The sequence below is a fragment of the Sitophilus oryzae genome, unplaced genomic scaffold (assembly GCF_002938485.1).
Source record: "Sitophilus oryzae breed Bouriz unplaced genomic scaffold, Soryzae_2.0 scaffold_179_pilon_pilon, whole genome shotgun sequence".
Taxonomy (NCBI): Eukaryota; Metazoa; Arthropoda; class Insecta; order Coleoptera; family Curculionidae; genus Sitophilus; species Sitophilus oryzae.
Window position 1 is genome coordinate 6,700,683 of NW_022146501.1, and position 23,028 is coordinate 6,723,710.

Sequence of the window (23,028 nt, forward strand, 5' to 3'; positions counted from 1 at the left end):
AGAACTATACAATAAATTAATTTATTTTATAAAATAACTGATTTATATTTAACTTGTCCGCTCTTAAAAATCTAAACTTTTAAAATTTATAGTAGTTTTGGCTGCTGTTTCAGCTTTGTCAAGTCCAAAATTTTATTGGGCGTTTCTGGACCGAATCTGTGTTCTGTAAAATAAAACTTTGTTTATGTATATTTTATACAGGGTGATCCAGTGTTAAAAAAGTTCTATATCTGGTTTTGTATGTGAAATTTTAACTTTTATAGGGTGGCTCCCCTGTATATTATTGCATTTTTGCCTTCCTTTCAGAGCACCTTATATATTCCTAAGATATCAGTAAATATATTTCGGTAGTTTCAGAAATATTAATAAATAAATAAAAAAAAAATTCAGCCTTTTTTAAAAAAAAATATTAAAAATACAAGAAATGTCGTGAAATTAAAACTATATTAGGTACTTACTTCAGATGGTCTATACTTACTTTGCTATAAATATCGTAATCATAAATCATACAGGGTGTTCAAAATTCTACGCCAAAGTTTCTAAAATATAAAATAATTTTTCTGTGTTTTATATATATTCATATTAATTATTTAACTATATATTATGTTTTTATTAGATCGAATATTAAAAAATGAACAATTTTTGTATTATTTCATATGGCTTTTTCAACGGTAAAATACCAGAAAAAAATCATTAGGTGGCTTTGATAAAAATTTACTGTGGAAAATGCCATATGAAATACAAAACCGCGAATATCTGCGAAACCGTTTTTTGAAAATTTTTTTAAATACTCTAGATACAAAAATGTTCATTTTTTAATTCTCTATCTATTGAAAAAATAATATACAAGGTGGTACTACATACTACATTTAAAAAACGAAGAAAAATTATTTTATATTTTAGAAAGTTTGGCGTATTATTTTGAATATCCTGTATGATTTACGATTACCATATTTATAGCAAAGTAAATATAGACCTTCTAAAGTAAAGACCTAATATAGTTTTGATTTTAGGACAGTTCTTGTATTTTTAATAATTTTTTTAAGAAGGGCCAAGAAATATATATTTTTTATTAATTTATTAATATCTCTGAAACTATCGAAATATATTTACTCATATCTTAGGATTATGTAAAATAATCTGAAAGAAAGCCAAAAATGTAATAATATACAGGGTGTTCCTTTTAAAAAAATCATCCTGATCCACTTACACTTTTTTGTGTCACCCTATAGAACTTAAAATATTTTCCTGAAATACATCCAAGTACATATTTTAGGTTTGCACACAAACAAAATTCCCAAGTTTTTTATTCTAGGAGGTACAGATGCCCAACACACTATTGCCGGACCCTGTATATTGAGCTTCTTCAGAACACTGTGTCGCTCTGTATAATTGCATTCCTAATATATTTATTTACCTCTTTTCCCGTTGGAAATTAGATTGTACTTCTTCATGTACTGTACAGTGGCGAAAGAAAACTCCGGCCTATTTTTTATTGCACCTACTTTTTCCTTTGGCGTTAACATTGCGGGGTTTTGATGTGCATTAGCTCTTTTACTGATTTTTGCTAAGTACTCATCGGGCAAGTATTTCATTAAAAGTTGCTTCACCGTGTAACTTATATCTTCCTGGTTGTATGACTGGTCCCCTGTATCATCAGAAGAACTAAAACAATCACATTATATCATTATTAAAATTGTATTTTATTACTTTTTTAGAAAAATACCAGCTAGAACTTTGGTCCAAATTGGGTACTTCCACTCCAATGTTTCTCAAATGATTTAGCGTTGCTTCTTTTACTTTATGTATAGTTTCGTTCTTTAGTTTTTTACCAATATGCTGACCGTTTTGTTCTTGAAAGTTATACATTTCTTCTTTTGTCTGTATTTGAGCTTTCTGAAGTATTTTGTTTACTTGGGTCTAAAAAAATCATAGTACTTCATGTAGAAACAAAAAAATCAAAATTGTGTTAAAATAAAAATGAAATAAAAATAGTATATTATTTAAAACACATAAGTTTGGGTCATATTACAAAAATGACATCTCCCAGAGAAAAACTATTTACACCCTTGGATTCTACAAGAAAACCTCTACAGAACACAGTTTTCACCTTTTCAGTAAGTTAACTGAGCTACAAGGTCAGTTGAAAAATGTAACAATTTCAAAGTTACCCTGTATTCAATAATTAACCGGGGTCAACTTTCGTTTAGCTGAAATCAGTTATTAGAAAAAAAAAATTGTCTTCAAAAAGCTACTGTGAACCACGGAAAACACAAATTTTCCTGCGGAAATGCGTAATTTCCAAATTTCGCACTTTAGAATAACTGAAATCTGCTATAAAAAAATACATTTTGCGTTTTATTTTTAATGTTTTTCTGAACATATAAACACAGAAATTTATTAGACTTTAGAATAGCTGAAATCAGTTATATAAAAAATAAATATATTTTTGCCTTTTAGAAGCATTCACGAATTGAGGAAAATAAAAGTTTTCCTGCGGAAATAAACTGTATCCATTTTCTGAGGAAATTTAATAGACTTTAGAATAGCTGAAATCAGTTGCATAAAAAACAAATATATTTTTGCCTTTTAGAAGCGTTTACAAACTCAGGAAAATAAAAAATTTCCTGCGGAAATGCTTGATTTTCATTTTCCATTTGTTCCTTATTATATTATCAGGTCTTGTAAAGTATACAGTACGTCTGTCCGTTCTGTAGCTACGGGGTATCCATTAGAGGGGAAACGATTCTCTCGATGTTTTTCGTAAAAAATTAGACGACGCGTCCCATCAATAAAAATTCGACAAATTTGCAAGTAGCCAATAAAATGAGTGGGCGGAGCGATTTGCGGTGATGTACTCGTCAAGTCGACGTATAAAATATATTGCTGTTTATTTAAATGTTTTTTGTCCGCATTCTTTTCATAGACACAGATCCAGCAGACGTACTGTAAGTACCCACGAATTTAGTTTTTTTTTTGGCAGAAAGTCCTATGTTTATAGAACAGTTTAAAAGAAAAAAATCCTTGGATGAAGCACTTTTGAACCAAAAAAAATCATTTGTTATTAATCAAACCTATAAAATTTAATAATTTTTTTGCTAGTTGCAATAGAATAATCGACACAACCTCGATAGAAAAAATTTTTTTTTACAATAATAATAGGCACAAAAATATTACTTCAGAACTGAACTTTAAATTAATTAATGAGACATCATTACATAAAATTATACAGTCAATTAAAACAAATGCGGTTGGTGAAGACAATTTGTCAATAAAGAGATCTACAACTATGCATGCCGTTTTGTGGGGAAACCACTAATGAATATAATAAATACCTGTATTCTTGAGAATGTTTTCCGGATTTGTGGAAAAAATCTGTCATAATACCTATTCCAAAAAACGAATCCTACAAATCAGGAAGACTTTAGACCTATTAGTATTTTGCCGGTTGTTTCAAAAATAGTAGAGAGACATATCTGTAATCAAGTTATTACTTACACCGATTTAATGAAAATTATTCCTGATTGTCAATCAGGTTTTCGTAAAAATTTCAGTACAACTACATGTCTTGTTAAGCTTATTAATGATATAAGACTTTCCCAGGAAATGAAAGAAACAACGTGTTTAAGTCTGCTTGATTTTAGCAAAGCATTTGACGCGTTAAATCATAACTTATTACTAGCAAAGTTGCATTATTTTGGACTATCTGAACAATCCGTTAACTTTTACGTGCTTACCTTACTCAAAGATCGCATTGTGTTGGCATAAAAAAAGACTTTAGTCTGCTAAAATCTCCTTATACTCCTATGACCGCTGGTGTTCCTCAGGGATCAATATTGGGCCCGCTATTATTCTCTTTATATGTAGCAGACATGAATGACGAATTATCGCATTCTAAGTTACAACAATACGCTGATGATTCACAATTGTATCTATCTTTCACCAACGAGAATTATATCATATCAATTTACAATATAATATTGATATAAATAGGATTGATAAATTTGCTACAGATCATAATCTGAAATTAAATACTTCGAAATCTTGTGTACTTTTTTTGAATCCAGCAAGACTCGAGTGACGGGTATTACAAAAAATTTCAAAGTTGAGATCAATAATGTTTTGCTACCTGTAGTTGCTGAGGCCAAAAATCTGGGAATACATGTCGATTCAAAACTTACTTTCAATTCACACATTAAAAATAAACTTACTAATGCATATTGTCGCTTAAAAAAACTAAATATTTATAAAAAATTTCTACCACCTTTTGTTAAATATTACTTATGCAATACACTTATTTTATCATTGTTTGATTATGGTGATATAGTCTATGATGCCTCGTTATCTGCAGGGCTAGCGAAATCTATACAAAAATTCAAAATTCATGTATGCGATTCTCGTTTAATATACCCTATAGACATCACATTATACCATACCTAAATAGTAATTCTATATTATCAATGTGCAATAGACGTAAATGTCATATGTTATCATTTATTTATAAAGTTTTAAAAACCGGAAAACCACCCTATTTAAATTCACTTTTCAATTCTCATGAACATTCTTATTTTACCAGAAATGTAAATAATTTCAAAGTCCCCCAGCACAGAACTGCGGCATTTCAGAGATCTTTCAGCTTTGTAGCGATTCAATTGTGGCATCAGATTCCTAAATGCGTTCAAGAGCTTTCATATGAAAAATTTGTAAATAGTGTCAAGTCTATATATTTAGAACAACAAAAACAAAACCGTTAGAAATTTAAACGAGTGACTAACCTGCCTGCCTGCTTTCGTCGCCTTTTAGTTTTTAATTTTAATAATAACCTGATGATTTCAACTTAATTTAACTTTTCCCTGGTGCCCTAGCCTTCCTCCTGGTCATTCCCGTTGATTGCATTCTCTTTTTTTGTATTTGAGTATATTTTATGTATTTTATTTTGAATTCTTTGTATTAATCTTTGTATCATTTATGCATGTATATTTGTTTTAAATATTTACAGGGCTGTGCGACACAAAAACATTTACTGTTTTTGTTTTTGTGTATCGGTTTTTTTTATAATCGCGACACAGTCCCATTTACTTAATTTTTTCTCTTTGTTTATTGTGTATATTAATGTTTAAAAAAAAGTAAATAAACTATTTTGATTTGATTTGATTTGATTTGATTTAAAAGTGTCTAAAATGCTAACCAATCTATAATAAATCTAATAATATTTTTACAAAATCACAGTTAATTATAAAAATATAAAAACCACAGCTTAACACCCTCCACAAAGAAAAGCTAACCAAAGCAACCCAAATGCTAAATGCTAACCAATCTAATATTTTTGCAAAATCACAGTTAATTATTAAAATATAAAAGAAAACTGCATGATTCAATGATTTTTTGTTTTGAATCAGCCCTATTTACGTAAAGCTTTAATAAAAAACAAGAATAAGTGCAACATTCCGAGGTACTTATAGTTTACAAGAACCTATATTATCTATTCTACAAGAATTGTTATTCCTCCAAAAGATGTTTTACCCCACCCAGCACCCCTATTCGCTCCCGGGTCCCGTACGGTTCTAAACTGAAGAATGTATGAAAAACAATGTGCACAAAATGACATTGACACATTTCCGCAAGAATTTTTTTGTATTTCTTTGCTCGTAAAGGCTCGTATAAAACAAATATAAGTTCATTTTTCATGTAAATGATTTCAGCTATTCTAAAGTCAAAGCATTTTTTTATGTAAAATAAAAATAAAAAATTTCCGCAGACACTTTTTTGTGTTTTCATGTTTAGAAAAATGTCTAAAACACACCCCGAAGACTAGTTTTGATGTAACAGATTTCGGCTATACTAAAGTCCGAAAAATGAAAATGACGCATTTCCGCAGGAAAATTTTTGTATATTTGTACCCCTAACGCCTTCTAGAACGCATATATAAAGTCATTTTTTATATAACAGATTTCAGCTAAACGAAAGTTGAGCCATTAACTGACCTAGGATAAATCTGTGTGAAGCATCATTAGTTTCACAAAAAAACTCTACTTATAAACTAGAAAAATGGGGCACCCTGTATATTTAAATTTTTTATATTAAAACAGAGAAAATTAGTGGTTTCTGTCTTACCATTAAATTATTATAAAACATAGGTGCTATTTCTGAAGAACAATCATCTTCACTGCAACAAAAGAATAATTTTTAAAATGTAAAAAAAAATTATTACAACATATTTTACCTGTCTGAATCTTCAAAGTCGTTCATTGTAATTTTTATACTTGGTTCGGGACTGGGACATGATTCTCTTACTTTAATCGGTTCTTTAAATGTCATTGATACATCCGCTAAAGTTTTATTATTGTCACTGAAATTACTAGGAAATTTGTTTTCATCACCAAAATCTTTATCACTGTTTGTTGTCTCAATTTCTGTAATTTCTTGTATTTTTGGAGGTTCCAGAACTTGTCTTCCTACTTTATTTTTCCCATTCTGAAACAAATTATTGATTTCATTTACAAAAAAATGATTTTTTTAAAGTTATATACCCTATTTTGTGGATTGTTAATTGAAACTTCAAAGCTGGTCATAACTCCAATAGAAAAATTAGAAACCTTGTTCTTTTTTGGAGTCATATCTCTCTGTGGTTCCCTGAATTCTTCATGTTGGGTGCTGGTTATATATTTTTCATCTTTATTTCTTTCATTACCAAATTCTCGTTCCCTTATACCTTCATCAATGCAATATCTCGGTTTACTAAACTCGATACTTTTAGTTTTCTGTACATTCCCTTCATTATCGCGAGAAATCAATGTTGAAATTTGCTTTTGAAGTAATATTAATTGTTCATTTTGTTGAGTGATTTGTTGACTCTGTTGTGATATTATTTTCAGGAGGTCTTTTACAGAAACTTCATCGTCAGACTCAGTTTTTACAGGTAAATTTTCTGTATTTGCCGTTCCCCCACAACAACAATTAGATTTTTGAGGCAAACTTGGTGGATCTAAGTTTCTAAGTGGATTATTATAAGGTAATCTGGGATCAGTTTTATAAAATTCTTGCATATTAGAGGTATGGGTTTGTCTGTGTAAATTTGGCTCATGAATTACAGAAATATGTTGAACTGGTCTTGAGTAATTTGAATTTGGTTCATATATTGCAGGATTATCTTGAACTGATCTTGAATAATAATTGATTTCGGGCACTATATTTTTATGTAGCTGTATATTTTCAAAATTACTATGTATATAAGGAGGATTTTGTAACTTTTCAACTGGAATATTATTGCTACTGTCAAATCTTTCTGTTTTATTTGGATGAATTAAGACATCTTTAGACTGTATATCAGTATTTTTCTGAATTTTATCATTATACATTTTAAACTGATGATTGGTCTCTAATTTTGGACTTGCACATTTAACATTACCTCTTTTATAATTAAAAATATCTGTTACTGAATCATTTAATATAATTTTAGGCTCGACTCTCTGTGCTAAAAATTCCTTATAAGAATTTGGTCTTATATCTTCTTTTATTTCAGCTTTATTGTCAGACTCTCTTGAATTTAATTCAGCGTCATTTTGTTCCACAACCACAGGTGCCTTTTTAGGTGAATCAATAATACTAAGATCTAATTTGCGATTGGGTATGTTAGCCATATAGATTTGCTCAAAATTAGGCATTGGTTTTTCACTTTCTGTTTGTTGATTAGTTAAAAACACGCCCTGTTTCACAGTATTATAATCATTTCTAATTCTACCATCGTTAGCAGGCATGGAATAAAGCTTAGGACTTTCAAATCTAACTTGCTTCTTTAAAATTGATCCATTTGATGAATTTCCACTGAAATTCTCTTTATTTGCTCCTACCATATGATGCTGAGTGGAGTTTTGTTGCATTTTCCATTGATTGTATGGAGTAAAGGCATTTCTGGGTATGTTTGATGAACCCAATACTGATATTTCTGGGACCAAGGGAGTGGCCGTAAGCTAAAATGCGTTTGAATTTTTATAAAATAATATTAATAGGTTATTATCTTTACCGTTTCTCGAACGAAAGGTTGCGGAGGGCGACGTGGGGCATCATAAAATGAATCCATGAAAATGTAAACAATTTAACAGTTAAAATTTTATTTCGAGGTTAGGTAAAAATTCAAAACTCTGTCAAATTCTTCTTTTTAATTTTGTTGTCTTCGTCTAATAATTAACCATAGATTAGAATTTGGACCCTTTCCTTTTGATTATCTTTTTCTAACCTCTGGCCGAATGACCTATATAAGTTCCAGCCACTTAAAGTGGAAAGAAGAAAAAAATATATATATGTAATCTGTGGTTGCGGGTATTTTAAATCATAAATATAAAAAAGAAGAAAAACATTACTGTTATTCTGTGGCTATAGTTCTTTTAAGACCTGAAATACAAAAAAGAAGAAGGACGCAGGTGGCGCCATTGTGAAAAAGTGAGAAAATTTTGAACTAAATTGTGTCCATGGTTGCCAAGATATTAGCGAAATCCTGGAACTAATCAAAATTAGTCTTTTTGTATGTCTAAAATGAATTGAACCATTGCAAAATCATGATAAATCTAATAAACATATAAAACAAACTCTTTTTCAGTAAAATAAATATTATATTTTTATACATAGCTTTATTTATGCAGCAAAAAGTTACCATTTTATTTTACGTGTTTAATCTGACAACGTTGACAGTGCGACATTTTCCGTTGTTAACACCTTGGTTAACAGCATTTTTTTTAACGTTGTGCCGCTCATACAATTTTTCTGCTTTTTTGTAATATAATTATATATATTGGTAATAAAACTCAAATTTCATGTTCATAATAAATGTTTATTTACTAACAAGGTGACTAGAAACATTAATACATCCAAAAAGAGAAAACAAAAATACTTTATGGCAGTCAATTTGAATTAAACAAAATAGTAATTAATAAACAGCAAATATAAACATAAATGAAAATAGTAATTAGAAATCTACAAATCTAGAAAGCAACGAATATAATAATATGTTAATCGCGAGATAACTACTACATGGAAATATAATAATTAATTAATATGAGGAATGTTTTAAAAATAGTACTTTTTAATATAAAAGTTATGTTTAATAATGTAGCATTGTCTGCTTATTATAAGCATGTATATTGCAAGTTACATTTTTCTCTAATCTAAAGAACAACTCCGTTACCGCATTTTTAGATCACAGGTGCAAAAACTTATTTGTTTAACGCTAAGAACGAAAATAAGTTTCGGAATTTTCACAATTCCGGTCGTGATAAAAATAAATTTTTATTTCTTTACGTACATATAAAGCCATGGTATATGATGTGTAGTAAAAACGTTATATTATTTGTATAGTTCTACGTTAAGCTAAAAAGATTCGACATTTATACGAGACATTCACGGTGTTGGACGGGCATCACATATACAAAAATTCTTTTCTTTACAATATTTTCGACAATTTTCCTGGTTTAGTTACTTGTGTCCATTTCAGGGTCGCTTTCGACATCAGAACTGGAACTTACAGCCAAGTCTCCGGCCATAGCTACTCGGGCATATTCGTCTTTGTCGATGGATTTGCAGAAATGAATGGCGTATTTTAGTTTCTGTTGCAGGACGTGCTAGAAAAAGTTAAAGAATGAATCATAGATATGTATACACAAGGGCTTTTAGAACGTCCGAGTTCTAAGAAATTTTATCAAATAAATAAAATATAAATAGAATACAGGGTGTCCCAGGCTGAGCGTGTATTAGAAGTTCCTAGAGAACCACAATATCTAGATCGGAGATTTTTTGCACATCGTTGTTTTACAACGAGATCTATCGATTTAAAATATTTTCAATATGGCGGCACTTCCGGAACTACCGGAAGTTGACAGCAACTTTCTTATTTTAAATGGGTGCCATTTTTTTATTACATACTTAAATTATCTGTAAAATTATATGAATATTGATGTTAAACACTCTATATCTAACATTGACCGTTTTTTAAGAAAAAAAAAATATTTAAAATTTTTAGACAAACAAAATTACCTGTTAAAAAAAATTGTATAGCCTAAAAGTCAAATTTGGTGATTACCACAGCCACTGTAACATAAAGAAAAGAAATGTGGCTATCTATTTCAAAAATTAAATTGTTCAAATGTCATATAATAAGGAGGGTAGCTGTCATGGAATTGAGCGATTAAAAAATTATCATAAATCATTTTTTTCAAATGGAAACCCACTTTTTTATTTCAGTAGTGAAAAGGTTTTTCAATTCGTTACTTTTTAACATGTTCCTATACCTAAAATAAACCGTTTTTAAGTTATTTAAGATTTAGTTTAAAAACATATATTTTTTTGATTTTATCTAGCTTCCTTTCGATCCATTTCATCGATGTTGTTCATTTCCACGCCAACCGAGCGCCGTTTTTTTTCGATCGCACTGTAGTAAACACGTAGCGTTGTTTAGCATTTCAGAAAATAAATTTGCATTTTTTTAAATATCACAGATATACATTTTATCTACATATTTATTTCCCCGGGACTATCAGATATTTATAATAACCTAGGATTATATAAAGTGATCAGGGAAAAGAACGCTAAATTCCAATAATATACAAGGTGTTTCGTTTAAAATCACTCCCGCCCAATCACTCTTTTGAGACAGCCTGTACATATATTTTAAGATACGTCCTAGTATGCAGTTTAGGTTTATACTTCATAAATCCGTAAGTAGGTACTTTATTATAAAACCTATATAGTTTGTCCAACAGTAGAAATCCTGACACTGACAGCTGTGCTTGTCATTTTATTTGCTGTCAATTTTTAGACGTCGTCTGTCGAAATAATCCCTTATTCGTTGGACAGACTATAGATTACTACTACTAGGCGATTTCTCTTAACTGAAAAACGTTATTTTTATTGCTTAAAGTCTGTACAACAAGAGGATAATATCTGACAAAGACAGTTGTTGCCTGTCATTTTAATTCACAGGTAAATTTACTTTTCGGCCATTTTTTTAAGTCATCTGTCCAAATCTTCCTTGACTCGTTTGAAAGACATTTTTGAAACCCATTTTTTACAAAAACGAATAATAAATACCAAACATTCACATGAATTAATTGAACTGAGAAGTTTAGATCTTTTATTCTAATATAACTTACCTTGCATGAGTATTTTGGCATCTTGAGTAAGAAAAAGCAGGTGTAGCTTTCGGGCAAGAAATGATCGGGAGGTGAGTATTTATCTATGATCTGAATAACGAAATCTCTGCCTCTGAAATCGGCTATAGTTCGGGGTAGACGGGTCCTACCCCAAACAAATCTCAAAAATAGGGATCGCTCCTGATTGGTGAATTCCTCCATCACTTCCCAGAACCACTGGATTAATGGAGCAGTACTGTCAATTCCTGAATTAAGAGAAATTTTGATTAGGTATAATACCACAGCTTATTCTAGTAAGTGAACTGTACAACCTAACATAACCTAACCTAACTGAACTGTACACATATGATGAAGGTTTTACATGTTACATCTAAAAATAAAACGCCCATATTAAAACCCCTTCAAGGTCTCGTTTATTTCGTTGATATACACCTTTATTAGACTTTTTATTCAATGGACGAGCCACTGAAAGTTTTCTCTCTGTAGATTTTCAAGTTTCAAGCCAGTGGAACTCTTATTACATAACGATATTTATTACATTTAATATTTGTTTTGGGGTATTATTCTTATAAGGTTACAGGATAATATATGTTAAGCAAGTTTAAACCAAAATGCTTACCTTTATATGTGGCTACAGACTTCAATAAAGACAGGGGTATATCAGGGGAACCGCATACCATAGTCTCTAACTCATAACCGCTAAACAAACTCAACAAAGGTACGGGGACCACCTTTGACATTCCATCTCTGACAGCTTTGACTTGCTCATCAAATTCATGTAATCTACATATAACCAATATTTATGAAGTATTTTATACATACCAATTGATACATGATTAATATGATTAAAAATCATATATAGTTGATTCCTTTACCTGAAATTTAAGGCTAATCTCACGTATTCCAGACGATTTTCGTAAGTTATTCTTTTGTATTTCGTACTGAGCGAAACGTCAATGCTGCAAGATGAAGGCGTGCTGAATGGCATCTCCAAATTTTGGAAAAGAGGTTCTTCTGGGCCAGCTTCTCTGATGCAAAGTAAACCAGGTACATAGTCCCTAGAATATACATTAAAAATGAGTTATTTATTATCACAAAAAATGACCTGCAATATAAAGCAAGTCTTAGAAAAGAACACCACCATAACAGACGTTTAAGAGTCCATTTTACTAGTCCAAAAAAGTAGAAAAATAAGCGATCGGCATTTAACTTTTGATGTAAAAGTGGCTGGAGGTATTTTTACACAAATAAAGAAGGAAATTAAAGATAAAGGATTATACTATATCCGTATTGTAGCACATTTTTAGACAACTTCTTAATTTTTAAGATTTTGATGGTCAAACATTAACAAAATATTCCTTATGTTTGGACTAAATTTCCTCGAAAATATAGACACAATTTAAAATTCCGTTACAATACGGAAATAGAAGTTTTGTGATTACAGTGATATATAATTTATATGGTTTTCTAACAAATTGCTAGCTATTTTATGGCAAATTCTGAAGCTCTGCAAACCTTAATCAAGCCTTAAACAAAGCACGTATGTTTGAAATTTTGGATGTGGCAGGATCGGGCTAAGCCTTAGGCAGATTTGTGAAATATAATATACATTTCCTGCGGCCACACACCCGCTTTACCCGACCCCTGAGAGCGATCCGAACAATACAGAGTAATCGACTCTTAAGGGAAACATTGCAGATTTTCTTTCAAAATTGATAAAGTTCGACCAGTGATGGCTATGAAATGAAGATCGCTGTCATTTTATGAATGTCATCGATCGTCATTTCCAAGCCATCTGGACGCCGTTTTTTTCGATCACACGGTAGAATAGGGTGAATCAACGATAATGTTCATTATTTCATTTGTTTTGTGAAATTTGAAGAAATGTTAAATAGAAAACTTTTGGGAATTGTTAAGATACACAATTTAAAATTAGTTTTGAGTATACAGGACATTTCAAAGAAGTGTGGCGGATATAACCTGTTTTTTTAATTTTTTACCTATTTCTTATTTTATTTTTAGATTCTACCTAAATTCTATAGCTATTTTATATCATCATAATCATCCTATTACGGTGTAGCCTTCCTAATATATCTAAAACTAGTAGTTTTTGTAATTTTTCAATCTACTTTAAAAAATGTTAGATTTCAATATAGTAAAAAATTGTCAGTGGTGTATGGTGCTACTGTTTCTGAAGGTGGAGTACTCAAATTTGGGAGGAGAATTCGAATAGAGATGAAGTAAAAGATATATGTAAAGATATTTGGTGCTGCAGGGCGTTCAAAATAAATTTATGTATTTCACATTCACACTATTTAAAATTAAAAAATCATCATTTTATACTTTACCTATCAATTTCAGTGAGATCTGCAGGAGTGAGGTCCATTCCTGCTAATTGCTTCCACACCGGCTCAGCTAAGTTCAAACTCAAAGGTGATCCAGTTCTTATAGCTATGCCCATCAGTACACCCAAATATCTAATCAAAAAATATAATTACACTGGTGTTTACAGTAATTACTGTTTTTAAGCTGTTACCTGAACATATTCAAATGTAAACAGGTTTTGGCTGTCGGATTCAAAATAAAACAGTCTCTGTTAGCTCCCGCTTCGTCTCTGCCGTTAGGGGTGGGTATTAGTAGGGGTAGTGATCCGTTTTGTAGTTCGTCACACATTTCTGCTATTGACTCGCTATAACCACCACCGCAGTCATCTACACTCTCTCCTGCAGAAAGACAACAAATTATAAATATACTTATAAATATGTTTCATAAAATAATAATAAGAGTTTTACAATTTTTAGTGTTTCTTAATACAGTTGGGGGTGCAATACACAACCTTTGGTGTTAACAACAGCAAATTAAGTCCTTCTAGTACTTGCTACAATTAAAAAGACGTCGGCGTGTATACTTTTTCGGAAAAAAGTTTTTCTGTAACTACGAGAGTGAAACGCGCCTTTAGTGTTAAAAAGTGGAGTTTTTCAATCCTCATTTTCTTTAAATTGGATTTAATCAGATGTCATACATACCTACAAATTCTACTTTCCAAACCCTATGAGGTAATGCTAATGCTTCTGATGTTAACAACGGTAATTTTGTTACCATCTGTCCAAATACGGACTTCATACCGTCCACACCAGCCAGGCCACCTCTTGATCTAGATTTCTTTACTTGTAATCTGTAAAATTAATTAATAGCTGAATATAGTACCAATATTAAATATCAATCTATTATCTATCAACAGTCAATTTTTTTAATATTATCAATATTAATTAATTATTATAAATTTTTTATTTTTATTTTATAATTCTGTCTTCAACTGTAGTCGTAAATTTCTCACAATATAACTCAAGTTCATAATGATATGAATACGCTTTGAATATAAAGATTAAGGAAGGAGCATATCAACAAACATCTACAAAACATGACTGACCTAAATTTCGGTTCATCAGTGCCATTCTAATTTTATTTACAACATGTAAAATTATAATGTAAAGGAGATTCAATAATTTGTTAGTTTTGTTTTACGTTGTCAATAAATGTTATTAGTTATTAAAATTATTAAAAAAATAGATAAGTTATAATATTTATTTAATATCAAAAATACCAGCGAAATCAAATTGACGTATCCAATTATTTTTGACAAGTAGTAATTAACAGCGAAAATTCAAGAAAAAATATATAATTAGTTAATTCTAAGTGATTTTTTCATAATGGACTGGTTTAGTACACGTAACGTATATTATACAATTACCAGTGAAAATGATTCACTTATTAATTTCGATTTTTGATCCGATATCTACTGCACAATTACAGTCTTTCTGGAATTTGCAATAATTCCGTTGTTAGTTACCTTTCTAACACAATACCCTTTTAGATTTACTACCTCAGAACAAAACCACTTGTAGATATTATAAATAATAAATAACATAAAATTAGTTAGAGTTTTCTATACGAAAGTTACTACTATCATGGATGCAGTAATACCACTTTATGATAAACAGAACACTTCCAGGACTTATCCAGCATGGTTCACAAGGGATATAATCAACAACTTAAAAGAAAAATACAGACAGTTCAGAATTTACAAGTGCACCAACTCCGTTATTGCATTAGAATCCTTCAAGCGTCTTCGCGCACTCACTAAGAGACAAATCAAAGAGGCCTACTCAACATATGAACAGACGATCCAAAACAATCTGCAAACCCAACCTCAAGATTTATGGAAATTTGTGAACCAGAAGCGTAAACATTCCCGCATACCAGGCATTATGGAATATGAAAACACTCAGCTTTCCGACACATCTCAAGTACTGGATGCTTTTGGATCATTTTTCCGAAGTGTATACGAACAGAAGCAGGACAATTGTCCTGTACAGCTACCACTAAATTGTGTTTCCCTGATTGGACTTGATGAATCTGATGTTCTCAACGCGCTGCGAAAACTGAAAGCTAAAGTCACTGCAGGACCTGATAGTGTTCCCTCTTCCATTGTTAGAGACTGTGCAGCGGTCTTCTAAACCGCTTACTAAGATTTTTAACTTGGCTCTACGTACTAATACTTTCCCCGATGCGTGGAAGAATGTGAAGATTTGTCCAGTATTCAAGTCCGGTAATGTCAACGTCATTGGTAATTACAGACCGATTGCCATTTTATCAAACTTTGCCAAGGCTTTTGAAATGTGCATATTTACGAAATTATTTCCCCAAATCCAAAACGAACTTTCCCCCAATCAGCATGGTTTCTTCCCAAAAAGATATACTGTAACAAATCTTACTACATTTATGGAATATACATATAAAGCTATTGAAGAACACCAGCAGGTAGATGCAATTTTTATGGACTTCTCGAAAGCATTCGACAAGTTGAGTCACTCGCGACTTCTTCATAAATTGGAAAATTTTGGTTTTATAGAAGAACTCGTAGCATTCTTTTCGTCATATCTTTCTTGCCGATTGCAATACGTTGAATATAATGGCCACCGTTCTTTCAGATTTACACCAACAAGTGGCGCTCCTCAGGGTAGTAACCTCGCACCTCTATTATTCTCCATTTACATCAATGATATATTCAACGTAATTGACTGTCCATCCTTATTATTCGCCGACGATCTAAAATTGTTCTCTGTTGTGACCGACTCAGAAGATTGTATACGAGTTCAGAATTCATTAAACTCCATCTTTGCCTGGACTGTTCGCAACCATCTACCACTCAACATACAGAAATGTCAGAAAATGTCCATAACACTAAAGCACGGAGAAATCATATACGACTACAAAATAGACAGCATTACAATGGGAAACTGCGATATGGTAAAAGACCTTGGCGTCTATATCGACAAGCGTCTCAGTGCACGACAAGCGTCTCAAGGCACTGGGTTTTATATCACGCACAACTAAGAACTTCCACAATATTCCGTGTCTTATTGCTCTCTACAACGCATTTGTGAGGTCAAGGCTGGATTATGCTGCATTGGTGTGGTCTCCATTTTATAGTAGCCACGAGCAACGTCTGGAAAATGTCCAACGTCGTTTTTTAAAATTATTGTTTTTTAAAGAGGATGGAATATATCCTCCTCAAGTTATGATCACGGCCGATTGTTGAAGAGATGGAATTTCCTTTCGTTAAAGGATAATAGACTTCGTTCGTCTATCATATTCCTATATAAGTTGTCTAATTGTCTATTGGATTCTCCTTCTCTTCTCGGTGAACTTTGCTGGAATGTACCGTCCGTAAATACTAGAATGAAAACGACGTTTTATACAAAAAAACCAAGTACCGTCCTTGCAAGCAGAGCTCCACTACATCGTGCCTGTTGCAGTTTCAACGACATCAGTAGACAGACAGATTTGGATCTCTTCCACAACTCCCTCCAAAGTTTTAAAGGGCATCTGGACACTCATTTCTTCAAACGTTAATTGTTATCTATTTTTTCATCTATCTTTTGTTTCACATATATACACTTTCTTTTTCTGTATTTTTTTTATATTTTATTAATTATTACTGTATTTCATATTAATATGTCTAAATTGTCTTTTGTATGGGTAAATACCTGTTAGGCAATAAAGTTATTATTATTATTATTATTATAAAATAAGCTCAGAAATGCCAAATAAATACGCAAAACAGAACTATCAAAAATGAGGGTTCATGATGTCGATTCCGTCTGTAATGTATTAATAGATGGATAGCTTTTTTCTCCTTCTTTAATCTTTTTATTCAAAGAAATTTTCTGACAAAAATTTAATTGTCAGTGTTTTCTTATACAGAGTAAGAATACAGAACAGTAACAGATGTTGTCGGTCATTTTAATCCAAAAAATAAATAAATAAATAAATAAATGCCTTTATTGTCGAAAATTTTTAAAAAATAAAGTGTTTTTCTCTCCCTGCACATAGTATACAGTATGCTCATGACATGAATTCAGCTTAAAACTAAACACTTACCTGTTCAGCTCAATAATAGGCCCGTGGTGTTTATCTCTGACCATGGTTGCCTGAACTACTTTCCTAAAAGTAGCTTCTTTTATGTAATAAATCAGGATATTTCTTAGTTCATGTAAAGAATCGTCACCCGTTATCGGGAACATTGCTATACAGGGACAGATCAGTTCAGTAAAATGATGCAAAAGAACCAATCTCCTGAAAAGCAAACAGTAGTAAAATTAACATTTTTAATGAGTTTAAAAAAAGTATATTGTTTTATTAGGAGTAAAAATGATACTTTTTGTGGCGATGTTGTACGTTTGACGTTACAGGCGAGGCACTAAAAGTTCTTGTTACTCCGAATAGAACATGCTATTTTTTTTTTCAAACGTTACAAATAATTTTTTTAAACAATTTCAAACGTTCCAAATAATATAAAAAGATTACAGTTGAGGGTTGGAACCTTTGGTGTTACACAGCAAAATAAAACGACAGCATAAAGAGCAGGTTTGAAGTGGAGGCTAAGAATCAGTTTGAGTATTTTCCAAGAGTATGGTTTAGGTAGATATTAGGTGATATTTTTGCTGTTTTTGACACACATTCAGACACCATAGATAATTTTATTTCTAAGTTAAATAATCGTTTTCCTTCCATTAAATTTACGCATGAAATTGAGAACAACGACAGATTACCATTTCTAGATGTATTAGTTGTTAGAAATACTAATAATTGCCTGGAATTTGATGTCTATAGGAAAAATACGACCACATGCAGATATATTCCTAATGAATCACATCATAGTGTTGAACATAAAATGGCAATTTAAATTTCTTAGTTCATAGATTACTTAGTTTACCACTTTCCAACGAAAGATATGAAATAGAAAGAGATTACATTAGGAATGTAGCTGAGTGTAATGGATATTCTCCTTCATTAGTTGATAAATTAATTAGAAAACGTAGGTATAGGTTAATGATTTCTGAAAATTCGACTTTTCAAGTAGAGAAAGATACGTCTAAATATTTTTCGATACCGTTTGATAGAGAGTTATCCCGTGGTCTAAAAGGAATTTTTAAGAATGTCAATTATAAACTTGTGTATAGTGCTAATAATAAATTACAACAATTATTAGGTAATCCAAAGGATAAAACACCTCCACTGGAAAGGTCGGGTATTTATAAAATTTCTCGTAAAGATTGTAATCAGAAATATGTTGGGCCAACTAGAAGATCAATATTGACTAGATTTAAAGAACATTTAGCTCAAGATATGGTAGACCGGATAAATCTTGCGTTGCCGAACATATTGTTGATAAAGAACATTGTATAGATCTTAATAATTTAAAATTAATTTAAACAAGTCTCAAATTACAGGCAATTAGATGCATATGAAAGCATCAGAATTAATAAATGTAAAGATAGTATGACAGAGACAACGGTCCAATTCCTTTAAGTTCTTTGTTCCTACTACTCTAGTGGCGGAAATCTAACTGTTACGCTCAGTGGGCTCTGACTCGGTTGGCTAGATTTTGCCACGCCCACTCGGTGCCCACTGAGAGAGTATATAAACGCTCAACTTGTAGATTGTCCTTTAGTTTATAATCATCTGCTGATGATGCTAACATGGTTAGCGAAACGCGCGTCCAGTGTAAAAGTAAAAGTGTTTTGGTGTATTGTGGTGATTTAGTGTTTTATTTTGCAATATAAAAAGATTTAAATGTAATACCTTGTAAGTTATTATATATCGAGAAATTAAGGTTACGTTCGTTGGATTCGACACTTTATGTCAGTTTAATAATATATTTTCGTACTTTTATGCTTAGGCGTAAAAGTAATTTACTTTTATGCCTAGGCGTTAAAATTGCTTTTTTATATTGTCAATCACGTCGCAAAAATTAATACTTTTGTGACGTTTGAAAAAAAATGTATAATAATATAAGGTGTCTCCAAAAAAATACTTTATGGGTATTTCGCCACTGCACTGCAAGAAAATCTACAAAATAAAATAGTTATTTTTTGTAAACACTTCTTCGTTAAACCTAAACGGACACTGCTTGTCAGAAGTTATGTTTACAGTTATACAAATTTGCACAGAAAAAAATGCTTAACGTTTCGGAAATTTTATCTCTTTCCGTCGTCGTTAAAATATTTAAATTCAACTATTCGAGAACGCTTTACTTTTTTAAAACAGATACGTCTACTGTTGACGTTCTGTTAAAATGACACTATATAAAGTTAAACTTCAAAATTAACAATTATAGTTTATTATAGTTTTTTTATTTAATTATAGTTTTTTTCTTTATTCTTCGTATTTTTTTTGTTTCCGACGACGGAAAGAGATAAACTTTCCGAAACGTTAAGCATTTTTTTCTTTGTTAGGCAAATTTGTGTAACTGTAAACATAACTTCTGACAAGCAGTCTCCGTTTAGGTTTAACGCAGAAGTGTTTACAAAAAATAACTATTTTATTTTGTAGATTTTCTTGCAGTGCAGTGGCGAAATACCCATAAAGGATTTTTTTTTGAACAGATGAATCCGCCACATAGGTATAGATATTTTTTTAATATAAGGTGTCTTCAGATTCGTATTTTAGAGATTCAGTATTAGTTCTTACTTCAAAAAAATAAAAATATTTAGACAATTTTGCTAAAACCAAGTCTACATGTCACAAAAATATTTTTTATACCTGTGAAGGACCCATGTTGGTATTTCCTGCAGTAAGTCATATTCTATGGGTGCTACGCTTGGCAGTCTCGCGCTTGCCGAACTATCAGTTGACCAAGCCAAAGTGTGAGCTGACCCGCAGGCTACATTTGTGATTTTCTTAACGTTGGCTTGTAGCGAGGTTATGAGGCGTGGCCTCTGAATACCGTTGGTAGTTCCGTCGCCTAGTTGACCTTCATCGTTGTCACCCCAAGTGAACACCTACTCAGGCAAATAATATAAATTACTTACTGTACGGTAAGGTTTGTTTTTATAAAAGTCCTAACATTAATGCCAATGAAATGCCAATTATCGAGAAAAGGATTTTACTGGGTTTTTGGTAAAATCAAACTGTAAATAAACAAACGGTTTGTTTACCTTTTACTTGTACGGAGCGATCAACAATATTTGAAATAGTTTGCAATACTGTGTTAGAGAATTTTACTATTAGTAATGGGTACTAAAAATTTTTACCTACATTACCTACAATTTTTACATGTCTATGGAACATCTAAATTTTATACAGGGTGGCCTATCGAAAACGTTCCGCAAGATATTTTTATTTCCTAAAAATCCAAAAACACGTCAATTTTGTTTGAGGGGGAAAACTTTTGCCCCAAAAATGATTGCAAAATCTTCAACCCTGTAAGCGGGGGTGTCATCCCCCAACTTTTTTCAAATGGGAAGGGGGGTCAAGTGGCGCAATGAAAAAGGCTTTATATATATGAAAATATAAAGGATTGAAATTTGAAAAGTTATTTTTTGAAAAAAAAAACGCCATAAATTGAATTAATTAAAAAAAACTTACCTTATTAATGAAGCAAATGCTGAAAATGTTGCCCGTCAACCTCCATACAGTGATACAAATTATTTTCAAACCGTTCTCGAACATTCTGAAGAACTTGCGAGGTCACTTCGCGACAAACATCTATAATTCGTCTTCGCCGGTCTTCTAATAAGGCGGGTGGAGTGTTATACACTTTACTTTTTATGTGACCCCATAGAAAAAAATCTAAAGGAGTCAAGTCGGGTGGTTATTGTTTAAAGACCGGGAAAGTTATTGTTTAAATAATTACGGACATTTTGAGAGTAATGTGGAGGTGCACCGCCTTGTTGAAATATTAGTTCCGCTTCAACGTAGCCAGGATTGTTCTCTATGATGTCAGTTAGGGCTGGGTCGATGGTATTTTCCAGTAAATCCAAGTACATATCACCTGTTAGATTTCCAGGAAGAAAAAAAGGACCCACAATAGAATTTCCAAAAATACCAGCCTACACGTTCAATTTCTGAGGGTTTTGTGTGTGCACCTCGTGAAAAACCCTGGGGTTGTCCTCAGCCCAGTACCGACAGTTGTGCCGATTAACTACACCGTTCAAAAAGAAAGTACACTCATCCGAATAACACACATTAAATAGGAAATTATTATAATTTGCCACTCGTTCACTCATAGTTTCACAAAATTGCAAGCGACGATCAAAATCGTCTTCGTTGAGTTCTTGTACCGACTGAACTTTTTACGGGTGGAACTTGTGTTTTTTTAATATCCTTTGGACACTTTTACGATTCACGCCGGTCTTAAGTTTAACGATATTGAAAAGAACTTCAACGCACAAGTCACAGAACAGCTATCTAGCAACTACCACACCTGATCGTTCAACCTTGTGGCAAGTGAAAAAAAATGCCTAAACATCTAGAAATAATAAGAAAAAAAAACAAAACAGGAAATTGGTCGAAGGAATTTATCCTTATCATTTACTCTGATAAATGTTTAAATAAACTTTTCAAATTTCAATCCTTCATATTTTCTCAATGACTCGACCGATTTTCAAAAACGAAGCGGGAACGTATAGAGAATAGAAAGCCCGTTTCATTGCGATACCACTTGACCCCCCTTCCCATTTGAAAAAAAAAATGGGGGATGACACCCCCGCTTAGAGGGTTGAAGATTTTGCAATCATTTTTGGGGCAAAAGTTGTCCCCCTCACAAACAAAACTGACGTGTTTTTGAATTTTCTGAAAAAAAATTACCCTGGCCATTATGCCTTGCGGAACGTTTTCGATGGGCCACCCTGTATAAATGATAGATACACACATACCTCTCCTTCGTCTGAACAGGCGACACAATGTAGTGATCCAGTGGCAATAGACACTATTTTCTTCCCTTGCAAGGCAGCCACTTTCTTTGGTCGTCTGATGTGATCGGCAGTACCATGGCCTAGTCTAAAAAAATATTAAAATTTTGTAAACATTAATTTAGATTTCAAAAACAGTTTTTCTAACCTGTGATAGTCTCCTTTACCCCAAGTGTAGACACTCCCAGACCGTGTCAAAGCTATTGAGAATTGAGACCCACATTCGACCTTTACCACTCCCAAACCTGCCAAGCTTTCAATTTTCATTGGAACCTAAAATTTATTACAATTTTAATAGTGTTCGTAGTGCACGTTACTATGGTAATGGCAAAACAATTTCCGATGCACGTGATCAACTTTGAGTGACAAGCGATGGCGACAGCGCTGCCAGATTGTGATGGATTTATGAGATGAATCTTAATTTAAAATTGACAAACAACATATTTATTATATCATTTTTAAAAGAGTTTTACGTTCTATTTTTAATTTAATAACTAATATTTTAGTAATTAATTGATTTATTTGTTTTATAGCTTATTTTACTTATTACATATTGGCAAAAACTAGTCCATTATGAAGATTATTATAAGCGTTATTATATGGGTTATTGATTTACTGATGTACCGGGT

The 23,028-nt window shown here is 31.8% G+C and overlaps 2 protein-coding genes across 2 annotated transcripts in view; both read right to left on the reverse strand.

The window, feature by feature from the left end:
- Positions 1-15: 15 nt before the first annotated feature.
- Positions 16-8,126, reverse strand: LOC115882911. The gene is made up of 7 exons (XM_030901174.1): positions 8,024-8,126; positions 6,531-7,970; positions 6,224-6,474; positions 6,115-6,166; positions 1,727-1,920; positions 1,418-1,665; positions 16-163 (listed from the first exon to the last, which is right to left on the reverse strand). Exons 1-7 carry the CDS (start codon positions 8,078-8,080, stop codon positions 87-89), a joined length of 2,319 nt encoding a protein of 772 aa, XP_030757034.1. The 5' UTR covers positions 8,081-8,126; the 3' UTR covers positions 16-86.
- A 1,146-nt stretch (positions 8,127-9,272) lies between these two features.
- The window catches only part of LOC115882783 (E3 ubiquitin-protein ligase HERC2), a 90,535-nt gene continuing 76,779 nt past the window's right edge, over positions 9,273-23,028 (reverse strand). Inside the window, exons 67-77 of the mRNA XM_030901024.1 lie at positions 22,548-22,672; positions 22,364-22,487; positions 20,250-20,488; positions 17,586-17,780; positions 14,168-14,316; positions 13,678-13,864; positions 13,490-13,618; positions 12,017-12,199; positions 11,761-11,924; positions 11,142-11,386; positions 9,273-9,614 (exon numbers count right to left, since the gene is read on the reverse strand). Coding sequence (XP_030756884.1) covers positions 9,465-9,614; positions 11,142-11,386; positions 11,761-11,924; positions 12,017-12,199; positions 13,490-13,618; positions 13,678-13,864; positions 14,168-14,316; positions 17,586-17,780; positions 20,250-20,488; positions 22,364-22,487; positions 22,548-22,672 — 1,890 coding nt within the window. The 3' untranslated portion in view covers positions 9,273-9,464. The remainder of the gene's footprint in view (positions 9,615-11,141; positions 11,387-11,760; positions 11,925-12,016; positions 12,200-13,489; positions 13,619-13,677; positions 13,865-14,167; positions 14,317-17,585; positions 17,781-20,249; positions 20,489-22,363; positions 22,488-22,547; positions 22,673-23,028) is intronic.